The sequence below is a fragment of the Eleutherodactylus coqui genome, chromosome 12 (genome assembly GCF_035609145.1).
Source record: "Eleutherodactylus coqui strain aEleCoq1 chromosome 12, aEleCoq1.hap1, whole genome shotgun sequence".
Classification (NCBI taxonomy): Eukaryota; Metazoa; Chordata; class Amphibia; order Anura; family Eleutherodactylidae; genus Eleutherodactylus; species Eleutherodactylus coqui.
Genome location: NC_089848.1, coordinates 6,605,495 through 6,630,520, shown reverse-complemented (window position 1 = coordinate 6,630,520; position 25,026 = coordinate 6,605,495). Strand labels below are relative to the sequence as shown.

The window sequence follows — 25,026 nt, the reverse complement described above, 5'->3', positions numbered from 1 at the left end:
TTCTAGAAGAACTCCCAGGGTTTACTAATGTCCCATGCTATCTTTGGGATGGCAGAGACACCAGAGCATGCTACCACAGATGATATTGGCCTGAATGTACAGTGTTTCTGTGGGAAAGAATAACATTAAATGGGAACTACTTGTACTAAATTTCACATTTGCACATCAAACTAGGCCTCATAAAGCAAATTTGTCAATGCTTTGGACAAGGAATCAGTGGCATTCAAGTATTTACAGATGGTCCCCTACTTGCAAACATTCGAATTACGAACTGCGCTAGATACGAATAGAATAATTGTATTGCAGCATGATGTAATGCCGTAGCATTACATCATACTGTACAGTGATTGGATAGGCATTTTATCAAGCCGGGCCTATGGCATTACTTAATAGGCACTCTGCCTAGGCAGCCCTGGGGCCTTGCAGAAAGCCCCTGGCTCCCATGGCAACAACACTGCATCCCGTGATCTTATCGTGAGGGGCAGTGCAGGACCCCCAAACATCCGGTGCCAGCTGTTTCTTACAGCAGACACCCACCTGCCACAGCTCTGGTAAGCTCATCTGAGCTGTTAACGCTAAATAACCCTTTAAAATTAACAGCGGTATTTAAAGAGGCAACAGCTCTGATGAGCGGTGCAGCTTATCGGAGCTGTTACAGGTGGGTGTCTTCTGTAAGAAACAGCCTGCAGCCGTGTTGTATGGAGTGGGATCGCCCCACGATCTCCTTCCATATAGGCATTTGTTTGGACATACAAACAAATGCACTTACGAACAGCTTCCTAGAATGGAACCCGTTAATAAGTAGGGTGCTTTCTGTACAAGATCATTTCCTGAAGCAAAAGTTAAAGCAGACATTTTTGTTGGACCTCAAATCAAGAAAGTTATTGAGTGTCAAGAGTTTCTCAAACTCCTCAAAGAACAAGCAGCAGCATGGATCAGTTTTGTTAAAGTAGTTAAATGCTTCCTTGGAAATCATAAAGCTGAATACTATGTTGAATTGGTTGAGACTCTGGTGAAAAACTAGATTTCTAGGTTCCTTTTCATCCATTTGTAGCATTTTGGTTAAAATACATGGTTGGTTTGATATATAAATGTTTTTTATCCTCCTATTACCTGAAACCCAAAGGTTAATGAAAATATGTAAACCTTTCAATGTGCAGACAAAGTTTTGCAGTTTAATAATCTTTTTCCATGTTTTTATGATAGAACCAATTAGAAAATGACATTTATAACCCAGGAACAAAAATCGTGTATCGCTACGTGTAAAAGTACCCCAAGTGCTGCTATGTCACAGCATAACGTAGAGTATATAATCCCAAAATGTCCTTGTTAAACTCCCAGTGTAACGCTTTATTAAAAAGGATGTTCTATAAAATATCCACACAAGACCTAACGAGCTGCAACGGCCTTTATGTCCATTCTGTAGTGGATGGGTGTCGAGCAGCGCAAGGAGAGTAACATTTCACGTAAGATCAGACTTGAGAATCACCAGCGTTTTAATCAACGTTTATTTCCTTACGCTTGATAGAAAGAACAGTTGATAAAACGTTTGTTTGCATCACAAGGAAAATGTGTTTTTTTTTTGTCTGAAATGAGCACAAGTTTCACAATGACACAGAAAGCTGTGGAAGAATTGACAGTGACCTTTGACTAAAAGGTAGATTTTTTTTTGTACAAAGAAACAGATAAAGGAATTAAAGCGCTGCCCTGGCGTTACCAAACATTGGTCCAAATGTACAAAAAATATGCACGAGTGTGCTGAATTCTTCAAAATTTCGGCAAGTGTGAGGGGGAGAAAACTAAAAAGGATGGATGTCCTTAAGATAAATATCCAACTAAAAGTGAAAGTACAAAAGAAAGATTTCCGCTAGTATTTGTCAATGTGTAAATTACTTAGCTCTCAAAAGCAGAATCAATTGCAGTTATTCCCCCCCCATACCGCCCCCTACTGTTTTGCTGTTGTATTGCAAGACTTTAGTTTATTTTATTTTATTTTTTTTACATAAAAATAAAGATGTTGTCCAATCAATCAAGTCTACTATACGGCTGCTGTAAAATGCAACCATGCTGAAAAATAAAAAGTCATTCCAGATAGAAATATTTTGCCTGAGGGGGGGAAAAAAATAAAACAAAACAAAAAAAAAAATTAGAATGGTAAACCCCTCCCCCGTCCTCTGACATAGGTGCCCATGTGTCCTCCATGTCCGTGAGGGAAGGGGGGACCCTGATGAGGAGAAGCCCACGCAGGTCTGTGCATTATAGCGGGTAAACCAAGATGCTCTGGTACATTAGTGCTGAAGCCAAAATTCGACATTTCTGTTGGCAAGTTTCGACTGTCCAACCCTGCAGAGAGATTGTTTCCTAAAAGTATCGTAGGGCTTTGACTATACTCAAATCTGTGGTCTTTGTCACCGCTGAACAACATGGAGCCAGCACTGAGGTAGCTGTCCCTGTAAGTGGTGGCAGAGTTACAAAAGGGCTCAGGAAAAGCTGTATGTGCCGGAAGGTGGCTACTAATCTGAGATGAAGTACTGTAGTTGTCAACAGGTTGATTTTCAAGATGTCCCTCCATAACGGCGACGCCAGGCATGTTAGCAGCTAGGTCACTGCTGTATGTGGCTGGCAGGAAAGTTTGTCCAAACTTTTCAGTGCAGTCTGGTGCTTGTAGAAAAGATGATGATGTCCCCCCAGTGTAATCTGTCCCAACGTCGTCTTGTTCCTGAGCCTGGTGCTGGGCAATAATCTGTAAGAGCGCTGCCTTCACTTGTGCGTGAGGGTCACCAGCCGACATACCGGTACTTTGTACCTGCTGCCTCTCTGTCCGGTAATCGAGGTCTTCCTCACCTACGGGAGGTGGTTCTGGTGGCTCAGGCGGCCGCTGATCTGGAGGCAAGATGTGAGGAAGGTTTTGTTCATTTGGTAGATCTTCGAGAGTCGGCTCCAGGCTCGCCTCGCTAGCGGTTTCAACTGAGGAAGGAAAGAAAAAAAAAAAAAAACGAAAACAAAAAAACCACAATATTTTAGAACTCAGGCCCATTCAGATGGGTGTGGCAGCCAAATTTTTTTTTGTGCAGATTCTGCATCATATAACCCAACCGTCTACAGTCCAATGCATGTGGATAGGATCATCACTGCGCAGCCACAGGTAGCAGAAGTTATGTGCGCAGTAATAAGAGCCTGCCGATTCACAAACCCACAACACACTCAACACGTACAAAACTTAGAGATTTTCACTGCAAATGTCACTCTTCAGAAGATGAGAAAATTGCTGCAAACTGCTTAATTGTACAAACTAAAGCCGGGCTCACACAAACGGATGGGATTCGTGCTGTGAGCCCGGCCGGTGACCCTGCGTACATCCCATAATTGGCTGGCCAAGTGCTGTACAGCTTTTTTTTTTTTTGTATTTCCCACGCTGTCGCTTAGCAATGACGCGGGTAGCCACAGCCCATAAGCAATGTAATTGCGTACAGGCTGTGGGTATAACTGACCATAGAGCACAATGGGCTCAATCATGATGGCTTCCGCAGTAAAATAGAGCAACTTATTTTACTCAAGGGGCGATAGTCTAGTCTATAGAAACTACCTTAAGGGCTACATGGGAGGATCTGGTCACCTGCAGGAAATAATAGCATTCTGTACAACATCCCATCTGTAAGTAGATGCCATTATAGCCTATGAGCGATTGTCACTATTAGGCATCCGTTTATCCCACCTGTCACCCATTGGCTATAATGGTAGCTATCTAGTATATACGTCATGAGCCTTCCACAATCTATCAAATAGATACCCATAGGGTGCGTTCACATATAGCAGATTTGCTGCGGAATACAACAAATCTGCTCCATTTCGTGCACAATTTGACACAGATTTTGTTGCAGATCTGCAGCAGATTTCACCCAGTGAATTCCAATTGAAGGGGTAAAATCTGGAGCAAAATAGTGTAAATCTTTCCAGCTGAGAAAAATTTGCAGCAAATCTGCTACATGCGAACACACCCATACAACAGTTCCTAGCATCCATAGACTACTGCGATACCAGTGTAACAGATATGTTTAGTTACAGCATTTGTCTGGATGGAGTAATAGAATCTATTGATTCAAGTTGGAGACCAAATGGGGGCCTACAGAGCCATGTGATCTAAGCACCTGGAATCTTCCTGGCCCATATACCAAGCAGATCACAAAAATATAGTGTGAAAGGAGCTCCTGAAGTGTGAACGCAAGCAGCACGGCTTATAGTAGGTACATACGTTGTCAGATAACCAAGAGCTGGTCCCATCCCAGGCTTCTAGCCTCCCTGTACAAGCAGCCACCATACATACCAATAGGCGCAGGGCTGGGTGGTCGTCTGGGCTTTACTGGCTCCTCACTGGCGGTATTCTCAGGAACCGCTGGTGCTACATCAGTGCTTTGTTTTAGTTCCTGTTCCTTTAACAGCTGAGACAATAAGACTCCAAAGGTGCTTTGAATAGTAGCTTGAGTTGCTTCTGTCGTGGCCTTCGGTAAAGTCAATGATGGGATGGAAGGCAGCTCTGAAGGAGCCGGCGCAGCAGCTGGAAGCGGTGGTTCTTCTTTAGGTTCTGGCGGTTTATTAGTTGATGCTAGAATACCAGCTGGAAGATTCAGATTATTCAACTGCTGCAGAGTTTCAGGGTTCACCTTAATGTTCATCACCTGCGCGAACTGTGCCATGCTGACGCTGGTCTGAGACTGCAGTAAATTCAGCAGTATGGCCACTTGGTTCTGATTCAGCTGCTGCCCAGTATTCACGTGACCTCAAGATAGAAAGTGTAATAATTGTTACAACTCGTATAACTTGTCATTTTTTCCTCTACATCCCTGCTTATTCTGAACTTAGGAGTCCAGTGGGCGGTCCCATTTAGTATGGCTGTTCATACAGGGTAGGCGATCACTAAGTAGGACCGCCCACTGGACTCCTGATTCCAGTATGTCCAGGAATAAACAACAAGCTGTACATATAATTTGTGGGAAAACATTTCGTATAATTCTGCTGCAAAACAAAAAAAAACTAAAAACATTGGCTAAATTTTTTATTTTTCATAGACAACAGAAAAGCGTGATACGTTGCGCTATTCTATTACGTTTTATGTAAGGGCTTTAACTTTATTTCTTTGCCGAGTGGAAGAGAGGTGAAATATCAAAAGTACGCACTTCTGACTAACATGTAACCAGAAGTAGTCTATGAAAACATTGAATACATTTGAATACTTATTAATTCAAACACTCAATGCACCGCTGACACGTGATGTTAATTAACAGCCCCTTAACTGCCTTTCCAGTTTGTGCATGTAATGAAGAGACAAGCGATGCTGCTGTGAGCCCCGCTAAGGGCTGTATTGGCAGAACAGCTTTCTGATGTGTGCAGAAAGTACAGAACTGTCTAAATATGAGACCGCAAACAACAAAAAAAACACTTCTGTATTCCCAACATACAAGTTGTTGCATACTAAAAGCTAGAAGTAAGACATAACTTTGCCCACTGAAAAAAAAACCAAAAACATTCTAAAGCTTTTTTGGGAATGTAGTATGTGGGTGAAAGGCTCCCCAAAAAGCAACTTTCAGGGAGCACACCTTGGACACAGAGAGGCACACGCAAACAACTCAGCTATCATCTTTAAAAACTGTCAAAATAAAGTATGATCAGAGCTCCAATTACAGGGCCCATATACATCATATGATCATTGTTCGGACAAGGCAATCATCTAATGTGTGTGGAGGCGAATACACAAAAAGGGAGATCGAAAACGTTGGATTGCAACATGCCTGATTATGTGTTCTCATGAGAGATAAGCCGCCGCCAAGAATGTCTGGCGGCAGCTTCTCCCCCCACCCCTCCAATGAGGATACCTGTGTGCTCTGCCCAGACCGCACTGGTATAAGGATGGCAGGAGGCGCCTGGAGGAATAGCTGCAGACTAAAAGTGTAGCTTATCTCCTCTTGTTCAGGCAGGGACATTATGCTGCTTTTAAACTGAACGATTCTTGTTTGCACCAGTGAAGGAGTCGGTGCCGTCATCATTAGCTTGTCCGCTCTCGTGCAGCCGGTTAAGATGGGCAGAATCGTTGATTGAACGAGGCAGCGATAATTTTTATACCTGCATAAACTGAACGACAAGCGAGAAGCAAACTATTTTCATTCGCCGTTGACTTGCGTTTAAACCAAACGATTATCGGTCACTTTGCTTGTTTAAATGACAATCGTTCGGTCTAAAATCCCCCTATCCGCTGCAGATAGATGGTGGTAACAGGGTTCAACACAAAAGTGGGAGTCTTCACCATCTTTCCAGCACACTGTGTATAAGAAGTGAATTTCCTTTTTAACTTGTACCCCCATTTACAGAAGGTTTCTAGTATCTGCAGCTCCATGCTGATTCTTACCTAATCCAACACCAGGAAATCCCTGAGGTTTCTGAGAAGACGCCTGTGCTCCCTGGGGTGTGCTATTCCTGCTGTCGTCCAGCCCCACAGATAAGTCTTTCCTTGGTATTTTTGGTGCTGTTACATCATCAACCATGCCCATTTGTTTCTGTCTTCTGCGTTTCTTACTCCATAACTCGTGGCAATCTTGCCAAAGAGGAAGGCTGTAAGACAAACAAGCAGGCAAACCTCATTAAGTCTGAATTCTGTATAAACTAAAATCCTGAAAATTTAAGATGTTTACGAACGGTGGCATTTAAATCCATTATTCATGATGGGCCAATTGGAGAAACAAAGGTTCAATGTGGTAGAATCAAGTAGTACTAATAGATATTACACCAATAATGCAACCTGAAAGTTCAGTGTGAAGACATAGCAGTACGTTCCTATTCTGAAGGCTCCATTACGATCTCAAAAGTCACAAGAAATTTAGGTCGTGTTCCGGGTGATGGGTCGTTTTGTTTTTCACCTATCTGATGGATGAGTGAAAACGGATAGATCGGTGGGGATCCAAACGCTGGGACCCCCACCGATCCGGAGAATGGAAGGCTTGTGCATCAAGTTCCCAAATTTCACCATTCTCCCATTTCTGTAGTGTAGTGGGGAATAGAGCCTCTGGACAGACATACGCAAGTGGCTCCATTCCTTTCCATGGTGCAGACAAATAGCCGCTCCATTCATTTCAATAGGCTAACAAAAATAGACGAGCACAGGTCCTCAATTCTCAGGATTGTGGGGGTCCCAAGTGGTCTATCAGTTTTCAACCATCCAGTGAATACGTGAAAACAAAAAAAGTGACCCATCACCGGGATACTCCTTAAACTACAAACGATCAAAGCAGTTGAAGGGAACGTCAAGCATTACTTACTCAGGTGGCGCCATTTTTGATGGATCCACGTCCCGAAGGAACTCACACAGCAGCGCCTGTTCAGCCGTACATCGTTTGCTGGGATCCAGTGCTAGCATGTGGTCGAACAGGTCTAATGCTGCAGTGGGGATGCTGCAAAATAATCACCGTTTTATTCTCTATTAATTATAATATTTAATAACAGTTATATCGCAGTTTTTTTCTTGCACAGCTGCGGTGATGCATTCTCTTTACCTACGGAAGGTCTGTAACAATGCTATACAAATCTACTAAGATATACTTACAAAGCAAACTCCTCTCTGAGTTTTCGGCGATATTGCTTCTTTGGTTTCATGGTATTGAAATATGGTAACTTTATCACATCAGGCCATACAGCAGGACACGGACTGCCACACATGCGGCTTATGGAGAGAAAGACACAAAGGGTAAGTGTTCATGCAAGTCTGAACCAGAAGCCTGCAGCAATTTGGGACATGGAAAGAAAAGAAAATGCACATTGCAGTCTATTTTATGCACCTTCAACTTAAAAGCGGCTTTTCGAGAACCCCGGACATTGGTGCCAGAGGGGGGGCGCGAAGGGCTGACGAGAACACACTGGCTGTAAACATAACTAATACTCACTACCTCCGGCTGCTTGGGTCACTGAATACATCGGGGGCGCAGCAGTCACATTGACTGTTTAACCAATGTGACCGCTACAGCTTATAGAAGGCCGGTAGGGATGTCAAGTGAATCTGCCTCGGGGCTCCTACGTGATAGGTTTACAGGACATCCCCAGGGCTGTTGGCCTGGTGGTGTTAGCGTGCTGGAGCAGCAACTATATTGATTTTATATAGTTTCAGGCACGGGAGGCCAAAACAGTCTAAAATCAGTAACTCAGAAAACCCATTTAAAGACTGTAATTAAAGGGGTTGTCAAGTTGTGAACTATTGATAGTGTTATCCTTAGCATAGGCCACTAATAGAAGATTAGCAAGGATCTGCCACCTGGGGCCCCCGCTGATCAGCCGTTTTCTGGACTAGTGTGCTCATGCATAGAGTCGATTTCTGCAGGACGTAATCACTGTTTCCAGTGCAGTGGCCAAGCTTGGTATCACAGGCACGGTTCCCAATAAAGTGAAGGGATGCAATAACAAGACTCAACACTGCAGTGAGAATGGAGCCGTCAGAACTCATCTGAGTGCATGAACATACCAGCCTGGCGACCAGCTGATTAGCTGGGTGGTGAACCCTAGCTGATCTCCTGTAGGCTGCCTATTCAAAAGGTTAGGCCATCAAAAGCAGACACGTGGACAAACCTTTAAAAAGGTTCACACCCACAGTATGCTATACAGATCTGATGGCAACAGGTCTCACTTCTGGGACCCACATTTTAATTATGTGAACCACTTGCTGGACCAAGCCAAGAACTAGCAAAAACTTTAAATGAACACAATTCAAGTTAGGGCTCATTCACATCAGTGTTGGAGCTTCTGTTCAGAACCTCGGTCGCAGATTTCAGTTAACAACCAAAGATGAAGCAGTGCAGCATACAGCGCTGTGGTGTCAAATCGTGCAAAATTATAGTCAGTAGGGTCTGTCCAGTCAGGTCCATCATACGACGGTTCAGTATAGCCAGGGGTTGCAGATTTCCTGCTCCCTGAATGGAGTAGAAAACCCGAAACCCCTAGCGCTGATGTGACCAAATCCTTATACTGAAGCCTTTCTCAAAAACAAATCTGTTCAGCTCCTCCAGCTCTACAAACGCGCTACTGACAGATCAGACTGACGATTCAACGTGACAGCTTCCCTATGAAAGCAGAATGGGGACTGTGAATGAATAGAGCGTTGGCTTCTGGGAATATATGGAGAGATGGCTGCAGCATTCTCCATACACCAATAAATAAGGCATGCACTAATATAGCAATATGGATGTGGATTGTTCCAGTTTGAACACACTTATAAACTGATCGTGGAATATCCAACTCTGTCCACATATAAATGTCACCACACGGTACATATCAGAATAGTTCTACATATACGGCCCCCTCACCTTATCAGTTCGAGTTGTGCTAATTCTTGATTGGCTTGGAAGATGGGTTTCTTTGTGAATAGCTCCCCAAGAATACACCTGTTGAAGAGAACATCTTGTTCTGTTACTGCAGCCTTTCATGCGGAGCAGCTCACATACATTCACTGACTAAACTGGGAAAGGTTTCCTTTCGCTGAAGTTTACAAAAGGCCAAAATGTCTTATAACCAACAAGATAAGAAACAAGTCGGACTACAAAGCCGCCGGGACAACAGAGAAGCTGCGGAAATCTGTTAATGTTTCAGATATGGTCCCGTGAAACAAAGTATTAGGGGCAGCGGCGGAGGGATTTTATGTCCTTAGACTTCGCAGCAAATCAGCGATAACGCTCTAGTCACGTTCACATGCAGCTGGTGCCGAGGATTCACTGTTGATTTCATACTGAGGCATTTCACTCGGCCGAAAAAATCATGCAAGATTTGTGCATTTCGAGAATGGGATCGTACACATAAGCAAATTTTTCCTGCACTGCATCACAATGCGGGAAACAAATTGCGGCACGTCCTTTCTTGGGGCGTGCCCTCACATTGCCCACTATTCCCAATGGGGCCGGTGGCAGCATCATACTGCATGCTAGGTGCAAACGATGCAAGGTCTCCCATTGAAAGCAATGAGAGAAACACAGTGATCCTCCACTGCAGGCTGACAGCCGCAGCAAAGGATCCCTACAACACAAGCGATTTTGAGATAAAACCATGATTCATCGCACGTGATCGCACTCGCCTACTGTGTGAAATTGGCCTGAAGGAGAGAAATCCAGTAAAGACCCGGAGCATTTCTGCAACAGTCTGGAAATATCACAGCGCACTTTTTTCTGTACAGAAAGTTCCGGTTCCATGTCGACGGCCTCTTCCTGCCGCACGGTACTACATGGTAACTTGTAATAAACTGACTCTTAAGTCATTTGAATGCTATACTAAAAGGTCTGCGATACCTTCAATTAGCCCTACAAGTCGCAGAAAAGGGATAAGAATTTTGCAGCAGCACGAGGCTCAGTCATAATGGACTTCTATAGGCCAGGATGGAAGTTTTACATCTATTTTGACAATCCAGAAACTCTTTATGCATATAAGAACAGGGAAGTCAGACTACTTCATAAGGGACGCTTCCACTCACCCGCAGCTCCAGACATCAATAGCCGGTGTATAACGTTCTTCTCCAAGCAGTAACTCTGGCGGGCGATACCAGAGCGTGATCACCTTATTTGTGTAAGGGCGACTAAACATGCAAAGAATGAGAAAAGGGTTAAGAATTCCAGCACGTACGAACTTGTGACTCAGCAACGACTAAGAAAATGGATCCTTCAGTGAATCCAACAACTTCTTAAAAAGTGAAGAAAAAAAAAAAAAAAAAAGCGTTCTTGCGCTCGGCTGGGACCTACTTCCACAAACAGAGAACCGGCCTACTGTAAAGAGTGCAGCTCCACAAAGCATGCGGAGTGCCACCCATTCAATGCTGTTCACACAGCAGATTGTACTAACATACAAATTCGTCCCCATAAAGCCGAACAAGTGACCAGTCACTGATCAGCAGTAATCTCTCAGTTCCCCTGAGACACACGGCCGAAACGTGGAACAAACAAGTGGATGAGTGGGGATTTTCTCACTCCCCAGCTAGTCGGCTGCACATGTACACAGGATGGCAGTTGGGATATGAACGTTCGTGCCCAATAACCAGCCTGTGTTAATGCCTCCTTGCAGATAGGGTTAATTTTTGTTAGCGATTAAAAGGCATGTTAAACAGCAACCTTTCAAGACTACTTAGGTCTCTAAAGCTTGCCATTTATCTTCCTGAAAGCAACACCACTGATTTACTTAGCGCAGTACTAACCGCCTGTCCAATAATCTCCCCAAGATAAATTTTTAGTCATCGACAACAGGATTCCTGCAGTTACTGACGGCCTATTGTTAGCATAGGTCATCATTAGTAGCTGGGTGGGGGGACCGCGACCATCAGCTAATTGAAGAGGTCACAGCACGTAGGGGGAACAGTATGGCCTCTTCATTAGCCGGTGGATGTCAGGTCCATGATCTATCCAAAGCCTGGGATTACGCTGCATTACCCGGTAAAAGGTGTGGTGTCCGGTATATAAGGAAGAGACCACAGATCTCATCCGAGCACCGCAGGCCTATTCTCAAACAGCCGACTGGTGTGGGTGGGAGCGGACCCCAAAATTAAACTACTAAGTGATCAGTTAGAATTACTGCAACCTAGAAGGACCCTTTAAAAGTAATCACTGGTTAGTACCATCCAAGAACTCACCTTTCTTCTGAGCTGTACAGTCTAGCAAGTCCAAAATCAGCAAGCTTGATCTGCCCCCTAGTGGAAAACACACACTGATGAGAATATACATTATGGGAGGGTTTGAGCACACATTACATTCAAACAGAATGATGCCGAACATAGCAAGGTATTAATACACTGTTCCTACAGCAAAAGGAATCAACTTTTGAAGAAAGACGACGGTCTGGAAGCGATCACTAAATTTATTTAGCTGAAAAAATAATTAAGAGAAAAAACAAAACTAAAAACAGTGAAGATTACATCAAACTAATTTAGCGGTAACCATTCCACACTACACCGGTATACTAATGTGAATCAATAGTAAAGAGGTCGTTACGTCAGCCATCATTCTTCCTTCTCGGTCACATCAGTACAGGAGAAGGAAGGTGTCCTGTCCGCTGCAGTAAGTGGAAGTAATGTCCGCAATCCGAAAATACAACTGTGCTACTAGATATGGTTAGTGACTACTAGTATATATATATATATACTACTAGTATATTGTGTACATCACTGATTACTACTTCTAGGGAAGCAGAGGTGAGATCGACCCCCTCAGACTTATCTAACCTGTGAATAGGTGATAAACTGTCATCTTGGTACAAGCCTCTTAAAAAGTACAATTATCAAGGAGAACCAAAAATCTATATTATAATCTTGATGATTTAAAAAGAACCCTAATAAAACCTTCACAAACGATACAACAGGAGAAGATAACCAATCGCTGCAAGGACAGATGGAATGTCATGATGTTAAATGCTTGCTGGCGCTGTGACTAGAGAGTAAGGACTGGAGCTTAGATCTCAAAATCACATTAAAAAGGGAACCCGTCCCATCCTCACAGCACTATAAACTAGGTTATGCTGCGGCTAGGAGAGGCGACAGGGAGCCGGGTAATGTATTATTTTACAGTGGCCCGCCCCCGCCATCCAGCGCTGTTACACAGTGCAGGAAAATCTGACACTTTTTGGAGTCCCGTGCACACACTGTCCCATAGACTCATATAGGAGATCGCACACATCGGAACCCGAAAAGAGACAGTTTCCTGCACCGCGCGATCCCCGTAAACACTTCAGCTGATCAGCTATAACTGTATGTGGATCCCCGATAGTTGCTGAGCAGAACCGGGACCTGCTGTTTAAAAGGGGTTTTCAAGGGAGAATTCTACTGATGACCTATCCTATAGGTCATCAATAATTGATCGGCTGGGGTCAGTCACTCAGGACCCTGACCGATTAGCTGAGCGGGCACATGCTGTCAGCGCCACAAATACACAGAGGTCGGAGCTGAAGCAGCGGAGGCCCCTGCGCCAACCTCAGTGTAGTGGCCGGCGCTTGTAACTGCAGGCATGGCTTTTCATTGAAATCAATACCAGTTCTGCCTGCAATTACAAGCGTCGGCCACTACATAGGTCGGCGCGGAGGCTACCACTCTGATCCATAAGTATTTGTGGCGCTGTCAGCGGGCGCACAATTAGCTGATCAGTCGAGATCCCAAGGGACGGACCCTGGCCGATCAACTATTGATCACCTATCCTGAGGATACCGCAGATCAATATTATTCTCCCTGAAAAACCCTTTTAGGTCCAGGTGCCGCCCGTCATTTAGTGGTGACCCCCATATGGTTAGAGAGGGTCACCGCAGGGCGTATGGGCAGCCTTAAAAATAAGAAAGCTTAACGCTAAATTTCCTCTGCACACAAATGAAGTAAGTGCAGATCTTTTATTCTCAGAGTACTAGAATATGATTATAGAGAAGCGACAGCAGATGTCAGCGGGAAGTACCTGTTGTTTAGTAGAATATTGGAACATTTAATGTCTCTGTGCAAAAAGTTCTTCTTGTGGCAGTAGTCCAAACCTTCCATAAGTTGCCTCATGAAAGACTTTATGTGAAGTTCGTTGAAATGCACAAGTCCGGATTCGAGCAGTCCCATCAGATCATGGTCCATGTACTCGAACACTAGGTAAAACGCACCTGGAGTAACAGAAAGGGCATCAGTGGATTACAATCACATTGACGGATTTTGGTGCAGATTTTGACACGGATCCACAGCAGACTTTACCCCTCCAGCTGAAAACTGAACTCCGCTAGAGATACGTGTCAAAATCTGCACTAAAATCCAAAGCAGAAAAAGAGCTGCAGACTTTGGTGTGGATCCGTACTAAAATCTGCCAAGTGTGAACGCATCCTGAAAAAGGACTATATTTGGGAGGTGGGCATGAAGGCATGTTACTGCTGCTGCTCAGGACCATCTGTGGTTAAGTTACGCAGGCCTTGCCAGCTTATGCTGGAATCTGTAGTTCCACAAGTCACACCGATACATAGTACAGATGACTAGCATGTCATTTCTGCTATTTTTCTCTATCAGCATGACTTGTCTGTAGAACTACTGATTGCAGCATGCCCTGTGGTCTGTGGAACTAGAATCCTGCATGCACTTTCATAGATGCTCCCAGATAAAGGCATTAAACTATACTCCTATGCTAATACTGTTTTTCTCTATCATGGCTTTATCTGGGTACCGTATCACTCTTGACATCTCTTATGTGAACCACAGGCCATTCCATTAACTTCTTCCAGTCAGCCATTTTTCTGTCAGTGTCATCCTCGCTTTCCGAAAGCAATAACTTTTGTTCGTCTGTCGACAGCCATGTGAGGACTCGCTTATTGCAGGACTAGTTCTATTATTAATGGCACTATAGAATGTGCTGAAAACCTTTTTAAATGGGGTGAAATAGAAAGACAATTCTGCAGGCATTTTTTCGGTTTTGTTCTTACAGCATTAACGGAGTAATAAAAATGACTCGCGCTCTTTATTTTGTAGGTCAGCATGATTACGGTGATAGAATTTTTTTCTTGGGAAAAAAAAATGGGAGTCAAAATATCGCAAGAGAAAAACATTTATTTTTTTTTTTTTCTGTCATTGTAGCTGTGTGACAGCTGGTTACTTTGCAGGGAGAGCTATACTTTTTATTGGCATCATTGTGGGGTACATGTGACTTTTCCTAATTCACTTTTTTGGAGAGTAACCAAACAGCAGCAATTTTGGCACTCACCATGCAAGCCAAAATAGTTTGTTTTTTTTTGTTTTTTTTAATGGTTCACTTTTTAGACGGGAAGACGTCCCTTTTTATTGTTCATATAAAGAGAGAAAAGGTCCCCCCCCCCCCATTTTGTTTTTCACTGTAAATATTTTCTTTGCCATCATTGCTTTTGTATATGTATATTGTCTTCTGAGTCAGGTGTGTCCCAAAAATGCATTCTATGCAGGTGATCTAGATGATTTTATGTCCCTATAGATGACAATTATGGGTAGACTTGGCTTTACTACAGACCCCCCCCCCCCCCCCCCCAGCCGTCAACACCTTTAATAAGTTTGGTTGTAAATGATTAAAGTGCAACACATTGTGTTCTTTATTCTCTTTAGTCTGCCTGCTTGTTCTTCATCTGATTTAGTATACCCCCTGCAATCCATTTTTTGACCAATTCAATAACAGGAGATAATAGGTTTATTTTTCTTTTTTTGCAGCAGAAAGTTTGGAGTAAACTTTAAAGGGCCCAAACCTTTATCTTTCTTGAAGTCCACAGCATCCTCCTTGTCCGTGACGATCTCCTTCATGTTAATGATGCTCTGGTGTGTGAGCTGTCGAAGAATTTTAATTTCGCGTATAGCTGTAATGGGGAAACCTTCCTTCTCATTGTCCAGGCGAACTTTCTTTAAAGCCACCATCTCTCCTGACAAAAAACAAAGCCCCACAAAATTAAACAGGTGGGCAACAAACATACAGCTGCTGCCATCCTGCACGTTTTTACCCAATCTTCAATATTATTATTATTACTATTATTAATAATGAGGAAGTTTTTCTAAATCGAAAAGCTTTAAATAAATACAATGAAACCTCTGGGATATTCACCCCAAACTGAATTGAAAACTGGTCTCCAGGAGGTGCGGTCCGCTCACAGCATGAGCCTAGGTCATCAACCAAAAGCAGATTTTAAATACCTTAAAAAGGGTAACCTGCACTTTCATGTATAGAATAGGCGATTCTCAGCATTTTTGCAATAGGTTTTATCAAACTATTTAGTACATTTTTCTTTAAAAAAAAAAACAAAAAACACCCCAAAACTCAATTTATTTATATTTTACATCGACAATCGATCCGTGGAGATGGCGGGCGGTGAGGATAATGGGGGGCGCAACATATAGGAAAACGCCTACTGGTGTAAATCTACCAAGCCCAGCATTTCTCACGCTGGGTGTAGTACTATCTTCTGCTATGCAGCTAGGGGAAGGCGGGGCTGAGAACCTCAACAGGTGTACAACAATAGGGGGCACTCCACCCAGATGAGCCTGCAGTGTTCTCTACAGAACAGATGACAATACTATACTGTTGTGTATAACAAGGTATGAAGGGTCTTTATTAGATATACTGTATTTTCGCTAACGCTGTGCCCCCTCCCCAACCCCAACCATGTGTTGTATAGCTCTCCCCACCATATGCAGCCGCTGTTCCCGGGCACTGTGAAGGGAAGCCGTTCTATTCTACAGACAGCCTCTTCCCTTACAGCTCTCAATCCTGGCGGTACCCGATGTGCTGTCAGGGCTCTCAGAGCATTGGCTGTACACTGTTATATGCCACAACCCGAGTTGCGGCGTATAACAGCGGAGTTCGACCACCCGGTGACTCCAGCTTACCTGTCCAGCGTCTTCTGCACACACTGCGGATCTGCCGGCACTTCATTGCGCATGCGCAGTAATCGCTGGCGCTCGGGGCGACACATATCCTGGGATACTTCCGCAGCGATCTTCCCTCGTCGTGGCCGGATCTTTATTTGGGCCGGCGGATGCGCCCGGCACGCCTCCGGCGTGCCGAGCACATCCACCGGGCCGCAGTAAGAAAATCCGGCTGCGACACAGGGAAGATCCGCAGTGTCCGGACAGGTGAGTTTATTCTTATTTTTAGCCTCACGTCCGCGGGGCAGGAGGGACCCGCTGCGGGATTCTCCATGAAGAATCCGCGGCGGGCCTGATTTTCCCCGTGGACATGAGGCCTTACTGTTTTTGTGAGTACACTTTTTTTTTTCTTAACCCTTCACAAAGGCGCAACGTTCCACATTCCGCACAGCAAGTCGCGGTACGTTCTGCACAGCACTGTACATACTGATGTGGAATGAAAATGGCTCAAGTCAGCCAGTAACTCCGCACAAATAGCCAGTGTTTGCCCTGCAGCTTTTGATGCAGAATTCGGCTGAGGCAAATTCTGCTGCAACCCAGCAGAAATACTCTGCCTGTCTTAACCCCTTGAGTGGCACGCCCGGAAATTTTCCGGGACGAGCTCCATTGCTCATAGCGACATAGCCCGGAAGATTTCCGGGCTATGTATCACTATGGGAGCTGCAGAGGACAATGCCACAAGCTGTGGCAGTGTGCTCTGCCTGCACAGACCCACAGAGAACAAAGCAAGGGCTTTGAAAAACCAGCAGAAGATATTGCCGATATGCCGGCAATCTCCTGCTTTGTTTACAGGTTGCCATAGAGACCATCGGCTTGTCAGAAGCAAGCCGATGGTCTCTATGGCAGGGAGAGCTTGGTGCTTGGCTGTGAGAGGACAGCTAGGTACCTGCTCTTACAGCAGAGATCAGAGAAAACCTCCGATCTCTGCTGTGTTAACCCTTTACATGCTGCAGTCTATGTGACTGCAGCATGTAAAGGGCTGTCACTGCAGCATGTAAAGGGCTGTCACCATCGGACCCCCGGAATGTGATCAGGGGGTCCTGATGGGTCCCTGTGGAAGTCCCCTAAAGGGACAATAAAAAAAAAAAGAAAAAAAAAAAAAGAAGAAAATTATAAAAAAAATAAAAAACACTTGTCTCCCTTTACTTTGTAAAACATCAAAAATAAAATCACACATGTGGTATCCCTGCGTCGTAATGACCCAGAGAGGGAAGTTAATACATTTAACCCCTTAATGACATGGCCCCTTTTTTTCTTTTTTCCCCCATTTCTTTTTTTCCTCCCCCGTTTAAAAAAAACGGGAATTTTTCCTACCGACAATTCCCTTTCTTGAAGGCATCATGACAGCATACATCTGGAGGTTGCTCACCTGCTGACCTAATGGGACAGGAAAAGGCAGAGCATAAAAGAAACCTCCCCTCCACCAAACACCAGTGCGTTCCAAATAACCACAGTGACAGAATACTTAAAGGGGTTGTCCCGCGCCGAAACGGGTTTTTTTTTTTTTTCAACCCCCCCCCCCCCCCCCCCGTTCGGCACGAGACAACCCCGATGCAGGGACCTAAAGAAAAATCCGCACAGCGCTTACCTGAATCCCCGCGCTCCGGTGACTTCTTACTTACCGGCTGAAGATGGCCGCCGGCATCTTCTCCCTCCGTGGACCGCAGGGCTTCTGTGCGGTCCATTGCCGATTCCAGCCTCCTGATTGGCTGGAATCGGCACGTGACGGGGCGGAGCTACACGGAGCCCCATTGAGAACAGAAGAAGACCCGGACTGCGCAAGCGCGGCTAATTTGGCCATTAGACGGCGAAAATTAGTCGGCACCATGGAGACGAGGACGCTAGCAACGGAGCAGGTAAGTGAAAAACTTCTTATAACTTCTGTATGGCTCATAATTAATGCACAATGTACATTACAAAGTGCATTAATATGGCCATACAGAAGTACTTAACCCCACTTGCTGCCGCGGGACAACCCCTTTAACCAGAAGGTGTGTTTTTATTGGCATCACACACCTCAGACAAAGAAATCATAAGCATACACATTACCTCATGTGTTAGACAAACAAGGGTAACCATGTTGGTGAGGGAGGGGGGGGGGGAAGCCCGTATGCTGTCATGATGCCTTCAAGAAAGGGAATTATCGGTAAGAAAAATACCCGTTTTCCCTTCGACATCATGACAGCATACATCTGGAGGAATACCAAATAACTGGCATGGGCTTTTTTAGGGAGGGATTACTGCGTTGCGTCCTGACTACATTTAAAGTCCAGCCTGTAGTGTTTAATAAAAGTATGGCCAGAAGTCCACGTGGCTGCGTTACAAATCTGCTCGATTGACGCGTGCGCTCTTTCTGCCCAAGAAGATGCCACTGCTCACAGAGTGGGCCTTCAATCCTTCTGGAGGAGGGATGCCCTTGGCCTTGTAAGCCTCCTGGACAGCTCTCCTGAGACACCGGGCGATCGCATCTTTAGAAGCGGCCCTTCCTTTGGCCTGCCCCTGAAATTGAACGAAAAGTTTATCAGTCTTTCTGAAACTTTCCGTTGCCTCAAGGTACTCTAGTACAGCTCTTTTGACATCTAGATTATGGAGCTTCTGCTCCTTTTCGTTTTTGAAATCTTGGCAGAAGGCTGGAATGACTATAGGCTGGCCTCTGTGGAAATCTGACAAGACTTTAGGCTGAAAGGACGGGTCTAAAGAAAATACTATTTTGTCTGGGTGAATAGTCATATCTGGGGCCCTTCGTGAGAGGGCCTGGATTTCACCCACGCGTCTAGCCGACGTGACTGCCACAAGGAGGGCTACCTTATACGTCAGCAAGGCGATGGATAGATCTCTAATAGGTTCAAATGGGGGATCGCAGAAGGCCTGAAGGACTATGGTCAGATCCCAGGGGGGTGCCGTAAGCCTTGTAAATGGATGCAATCTACTTGCCCCTCTAAGAAATCTCCTAATCCACCTGTGCTCCACAAGCGCGAGATCAAAGAAAGCCCCCAAAGCCGCAACTTGGACTTTGAGGGTATTCGGACTCAACCCTTTATCCAGGCCCGCCTGGAGAAAATCTAGGATTTTGCGGATGTCTGGCTGATCTAACTGCTGGATGTCCTGGCCCATCCACTCTGAGAATTTTTTCCAGACTTTGGAATAGATCTTTTTTGTCGAGGGTTTAAGGCTCTCGCTAATAGTGGAAATTGCGTTCGGAGAAAGACCCTTCCCCAAGAATTTTACCCGTTCAAGATCCAGGCCGTAAGCCTGAACTTGTGAACCTCCGGGTAAAGAAGAGGGCCCTGCAGCAATAGGTCCGGTCTTGGTGGAAGGTGGAAAGGCTCTCCTACTGACAGAGATCTCAGGAGGGGAAACCAAGGTCTTTTGGGCCAATAAGGTGCTACCAGAATTACTGACAGGCTTGACCGCAGTAATTTCCTTAGTAGGAGCGGAATTAATGGTAAAGGGGGAAAAGCATACGCTAAGTCCCAAACCCAGGGGTGAGAGAGAGCGTCCGTGCTCAAGGCCTGTTTCTCCGCGCCTCGGGAAAAGAAAAGCCGGCACTTGGTATTTGCGCTTGACGTCTATTTCTGGTACCCCCCATTTCGTCACAAGCAGGCTGAACACCTCGGGATGGAGTTCCCACTCTCCTGGGTCCACTTTCTTCCTGCTTAGAAAGTCTGCGGCTGAATTCTCGGCTCCTTTTATGTGAAAGGCCGGACAGTGACTTGGTTGTGAGTTCCGCCCACTGAAGGATCCTTCCTGCCAACTGCTGCAGTAGAGGATTCCTGGTGGTACCCTGGTGGCGAATGAGTGACACTGTTGTAATATTATCTGAAAAGATCCTCACATGCTTCATCCCCAAGAGCGATTGCAGGCTACGTAGGGATTTCCAGACCACATTAAGTTCTCTAAAGTTAGATGAACCAGATCTCTCATGAGCGTCCCAAGTACCCTGTATATGACCGCCTTTAAAGTGGGCCCCCCACCCTTTGGCGCTGGCATCTGTTGTGATTATTATTGCAGGGTCCAAGTTTCATTCGGATGCCCGTGACAGGTTGTCCGATGACAACCACCAGCGGAGTGAAGATCTGGTTTTAGCAGAAATAGAGATTGTCTGGTCAAGTGAGGACTGTAACTTGTCCCAATTCTGAAGGATTAGTGACTGGAGACCGCGACTATGGAACTGGGCCCAGGGAACCACACCAATACACGAAGTCATTAGCCCCAGGATCCGCATTGCGTCTCTTACTGTTACTCTAGATTTTTTTATAGAGAGTGGAACATTCCTCTAAAATAAGCTGTTTCCTTAGAGGAGGAAGGGACGAATTTTGGAGACTGGAATCCAGAATGACTCCCAGGAATTTTTTTCCCGGTTTCTGGTTCCATGTTGGATTTTAGATCATTAATAATCCAACCCAGGTCCTTAAACAGTTGAAGCGTGGAACCCAAGTGTGACCTCAGAATAGTCGGGGAATCTGCCACCAACAGGAAGTCGTCCAAGTAGGGGACGATAATAATCCCACGATTGCGCAAAAAGGCAACCATTTCTATCACCACCTTGGAAAAAATCCGCGGAGCAGAGGAAATTCCAAATGGGTGGCAAATAAACTGAAAGTGACAGATTTCCCCTTCCATTCTCAGCGCAAACCTCAGGAACTTTTGCGAGTTGCGTAAATGGGGATGTGAAAGTAAGCATCCTTTAGGTCAATTGTAGCCATTACATTATCCCTGGCAATTAGGGGAGTTGCAGTTCTGATAGTCTCCATTTTAAATTTCCTATACTCAATGAATTTATTCAGTTCTTTGAGGTTAATTATTGTGTGGTGGGAACCATCTGGTTTGGGAACCAGAAAAAGGGAGGAATAAAATCCCTTCCCCCGTTCCTTCTTGGAGACGGGGATAACCGCGCCAAGATCCAGCAGGTTCTGTACACCTCTCAACAGAGCCTGCTCTAGGCCTGGAGACTGGATTGAGGTTACAATAAATCTGTCAGGGGGGCGAGATTCTAGTTCGATCTTGTACCCCTCCGCCACCAGGTGTAGCACCCACTCGTTAGTCGTTATGTTACGCCAACTAGTGGCAAAACGAGCCAGTCTACCGCCCACTGGGCACGAAGATGCGGGCTGAGGGACAACAATAAGAGTCTTACCCCTTCCGCCCTTCGGATAAGACCATCTTCCGGTCTTCCCTTTCCCAGCGTATGTAGACGAGGGACGTGGAGTGAAGGGTCTCTTGGGCGGTCTGATGGCTGCTTTTTCCAGCAGGCGATCCAGGTCCGGTCCAAAAATGCGTGCGCCCCGAAAGGGTAGGGTACACAGCTTGTTTTTGGATGTTAAGTCCCCCGATCACTCCTTTACCCAGACTGCCCTTCTGGCGGTGTTGGATAGGGCTGCCATGCGAGCTCCGAAGCGGACCGTTTCCATAGAGGCATCCGCCAGAAACCCCGCTGCCATCTGTAGCAGAGGGATGCCGCTCGCAAACTCTTCCCTGGAGGCTTTTTGATCAATTAGGGACGCGAGCTGATCCAGCCAGACCGCCATGGAGCGAGCCACAGAAGTGGCTGCGATATTGGATTTTATAATAAGGCTGGACGTGGACCAGGCCTTGCGCATGCTCATGTCCACTTTATTGTGCAAGGATTCCTTTAAGTGGGACGTATCTTCAAATGGTAGTCCAGACTTCCTGGACACCATAGCGATAGCCGCATCTACTTTCGGCATTTCGTCCAGAAACGCCACCTTGTCTCCCACAAATAAAAGGCGCTCCTTGAACTCCCTAGGAATTAGCGGAGTCTGATCCACACAATCCCACTCGTTCAGGATTAGTTGTTTGAGTGTGGCATTTACAGGAAACGAAGATTTCCGTTGTGGAAGCAATCCCGCAAACATATCGTCTTGCGCCGTGCGGGGTTGCTGCACATCTTCCTCCACCTGCATGGTTCTACGTACAGCTTTTAAAAGTTGATCCATGTCAGCGGTGGAAAAAAGGTACTTTTTCTCCTCCTGCAACACTTCCCCAAGATTATCAAACTCCAAATCTTCCGCCATGTCAGAGTCGGACTCTGACACAGCCGGAGCAGACCTTCGTGTAACCCCCGAGGGCCCAGGTTGGAGGTCCGAGAGGGAGGACTGAACTTCTTCCCGGACGACCGACCGAATTTCGGACATAAGGGAAGATTTTTCCTCCTGCAGAACTTTTGCAGAACAAATGGCACATAATGTTTTGGTGTAGGAGTCGTCGAGTTTGGCCAAGCACTAGACACTTTTTACTCCTCCTCTTAGCCTCCCTAGGTTTTTGAGTATCCCTGTCCTGAAATGACAAGGGAGAACTCTGTTAGTAAGGAAGTGTATGTAGTGCAGGTGTCTGTAGGTTGGCCCACTGGACCACTTACAGTTTGGAGATTCTCTGGGTTCTCTCTGGCCGACATCCTGCGCTTGTGGGATAAACTCCTGTACTTAGGATCGATTTCCCCGGCGTGAAGAAACACCAGCTGCTTCCCTGGTGCAGAGGAGCTTCAAAAATTGAATTCGGCGCCAGCCTGCTAGGCCACGCCCCCTATCCGATAGGCCACACCCCCTGTGTAGCGTCTGACGTCACCGCGTCACTCCCAGTGCTGCGCCGAGGCCACGCCCCCTTGAGGAATGCTGCTGCTCGGCCCTGGACCCAGAGATGGCGGCCGCCGCCTAAATGACGGCCGCAGTGGTGCCGGAAAGCCCGTACTTGGACCCAGGCCCAAGCAGTCCCCGGTTAGCTCCCAGATGAGGTACTTCCCACTGGGGCAACCAGGGCTGCCAGGAGAGATGCCGCCGCTTACCGGTAAGCCCTGGAACCTCCAGCATGGGACAGCATCGCTGGAGCTCTGCCGCTGCTGTCCTGAAGGGACAGGAAAAGCACTGGTGTTTGGTGGAGGGGAGGTTTCTTTTATGCTCTGCCTTTTCCTGTCCCATCAGGTCAGCAGGTGAGCAACCTCCAAGTGTATGCTGTCATGATGTCGAAGGGAAATCCCAACTTGTCCCGCAAAAAACAAGCCCTTATATGGCCATGTCAATGGAAAAATAAAAAAGTTATGGCTCTTGAGACGCAACTGCAAAACTAGTTGAAATTCAATGATTAGACCATTTTAAAAAACCTGCCCTGGTGGGCACGACGGGGTGGTAGGAAACCCGCCACTTAAGGGGTTAAAGGTCCCTTAACCCCTTAGTGACAGTTTTTTTTATTTCTATTTTAGTTTTTCCCTTCCCGCTTAAAAAAAACAAAACAAAAAACCTAACTCCTTTATTTATCCATCGACGTCGCTGTATGAGGGCTTGTTTTTTGTGGGACGAGTTGTATTTTTCAATGGTGCTAAAGTACCATATAATGGACTGAAAAAGTTCTAAGTAGAGAGAAATGGAAATAGAAAAATGAAATTCTGCCATCTTTCGGTGCATCTTGTTTTTACAGGCCACAAACGGCAACAAAAATGACCTGATCACTTTATTCTATGGATCAGTACCATTGCTGCGCTACCAAACATAGCTTTGGTTTTTTTGCTGTACTACTTTTAAAGATAATGTAAAAAAAAATATTTTCTGCCGCCATCTTCTGCGCGCAATAACTTTTTTATTCTTCCATCGACATAGTTGTGTGAGGGCTCATTTTTTGTGGGACGCTCTGGAGTTTGTGTGGCACCATTTTGGAATACAAACTACTTTTTATTGCATTTTTTCTTGGAGACAGGGTGACTAAAAAAGTGCATTTCTGTTGTGTTTTTTTTTTTTTTTTTTTTTTTTTATGACGAGGTTTATCATGTGTGGTAAATAATGCGTTATTTTGATAGATCTGACGCGGCGTTACCAAATATGTATTTTTGTTTTAGGATTTAGAATCTTTTATTAGAAATATAAAAAGGGGGGTGATTTAGACTTTTTTTTTTTTTGCAATTAATAAAACATGGCTGTGTGAGGGCTAGTTTTTTGCGCGACAAACTAGTTTTTATTGATACTTTTTTTGGGTAACTATACTAGATTGTAAAACTTTTAGGCCTCATGTCCACGGGGACAGATCCACAGCGGGTCACCCGCACGCGTGATCCTCGCCCCATAGGGATGCATTGGACACCCGCAGGTAGTTAAATACCTGCGGATGTCATTTTCCTCTGAGGCGCAGATTGCGTGTGCGGGAAAACACCCGCAGCATGCTCCATTTTAGTGCGGGGCTCCCACGGGGACGGCTCCCGCAGGCTTCTATTGGAGCCTAGGGAATCCCTCCGGATCTACGGCACACCCGGGAGCGCGGGAGAGCAGGAGTTAAAAAAAAAAAAAATAAGAGTGCACGGCACATGCGCGCGGCACGCTGCTGGCGTGCCGAGCACATCTGCTGAGCCGAAGAAAGAAAATCCGGCTGCGACGGAGGGCAGATCCGCAGCGTCTGGACAGGTAAGTAATGCTTACTTTTTAGCCTCTGCATGAAGAATCCGCGGCGGGCCTGATGTTCCCCGTGGACATTAAGCAGCAGGGAGAGAAAACACATCAATTCTGCCTTTTTTTTTACAGCGTTAAATCATAAAGCATAATTGACAGGCTACATCGTTTTTGCAGGTTGGTATGATTACGGCAATACCAAAATTAGTATTATTTGCACAATAAAACACCCTTTTTTTGGAGAGA

At 45.5% G+C, this 25,026-nt stretch overlaps 1 protein-coding gene across 1 annotated transcript in view; it reads right to left on the bottom strand.

The window, feature by feature from the left end:
* Positions 1–1,490: 1,490 nt before the first annotated feature.
* CDK13 (cyclin dependent kinase 13) overlaps positions 1,491–25,026 on the bottom strand; it is a 55,674-nt gene continuing 32,138 nt past the window's right edge. Inside the window, exons 5-14 of the mRNA XM_066585077.1 lie at positions 15,220–15,390; positions 13,440–13,629; positions 11,639–11,695; positions 10,493–10,594; positions 9,339–9,416; positions 7,592–7,708; positions 7,308–7,439; positions 6,401–6,603; positions 4,325–4,777; positions 1,491–2,967 (exon numbers count right to left, since the gene is read on the bottom strand). Coding sequence (XP_066441174.1) covers positions 2,147–2,967; positions 4,325–4,777; positions 6,401–6,603; positions 7,308–7,439; positions 7,592–7,708; positions 9,339–9,416; positions 10,493–10,594; positions 11,639–11,695; positions 13,440–13,629; positions 15,220–15,390 — 2,324 coding nt within the window. The 3' untranslated portion in view covers positions 1,491–2,146. The remainder of the gene's footprint in view (positions 2,968–4,324; positions 4,778–6,400; positions 6,604–7,307; positions 7,440–7,591; positions 7,709–9,338; positions 9,417–10,492; positions 10,595–11,638; positions 11,696–13,439; positions 13,630–15,219; positions 15,391–25,026) is intronic.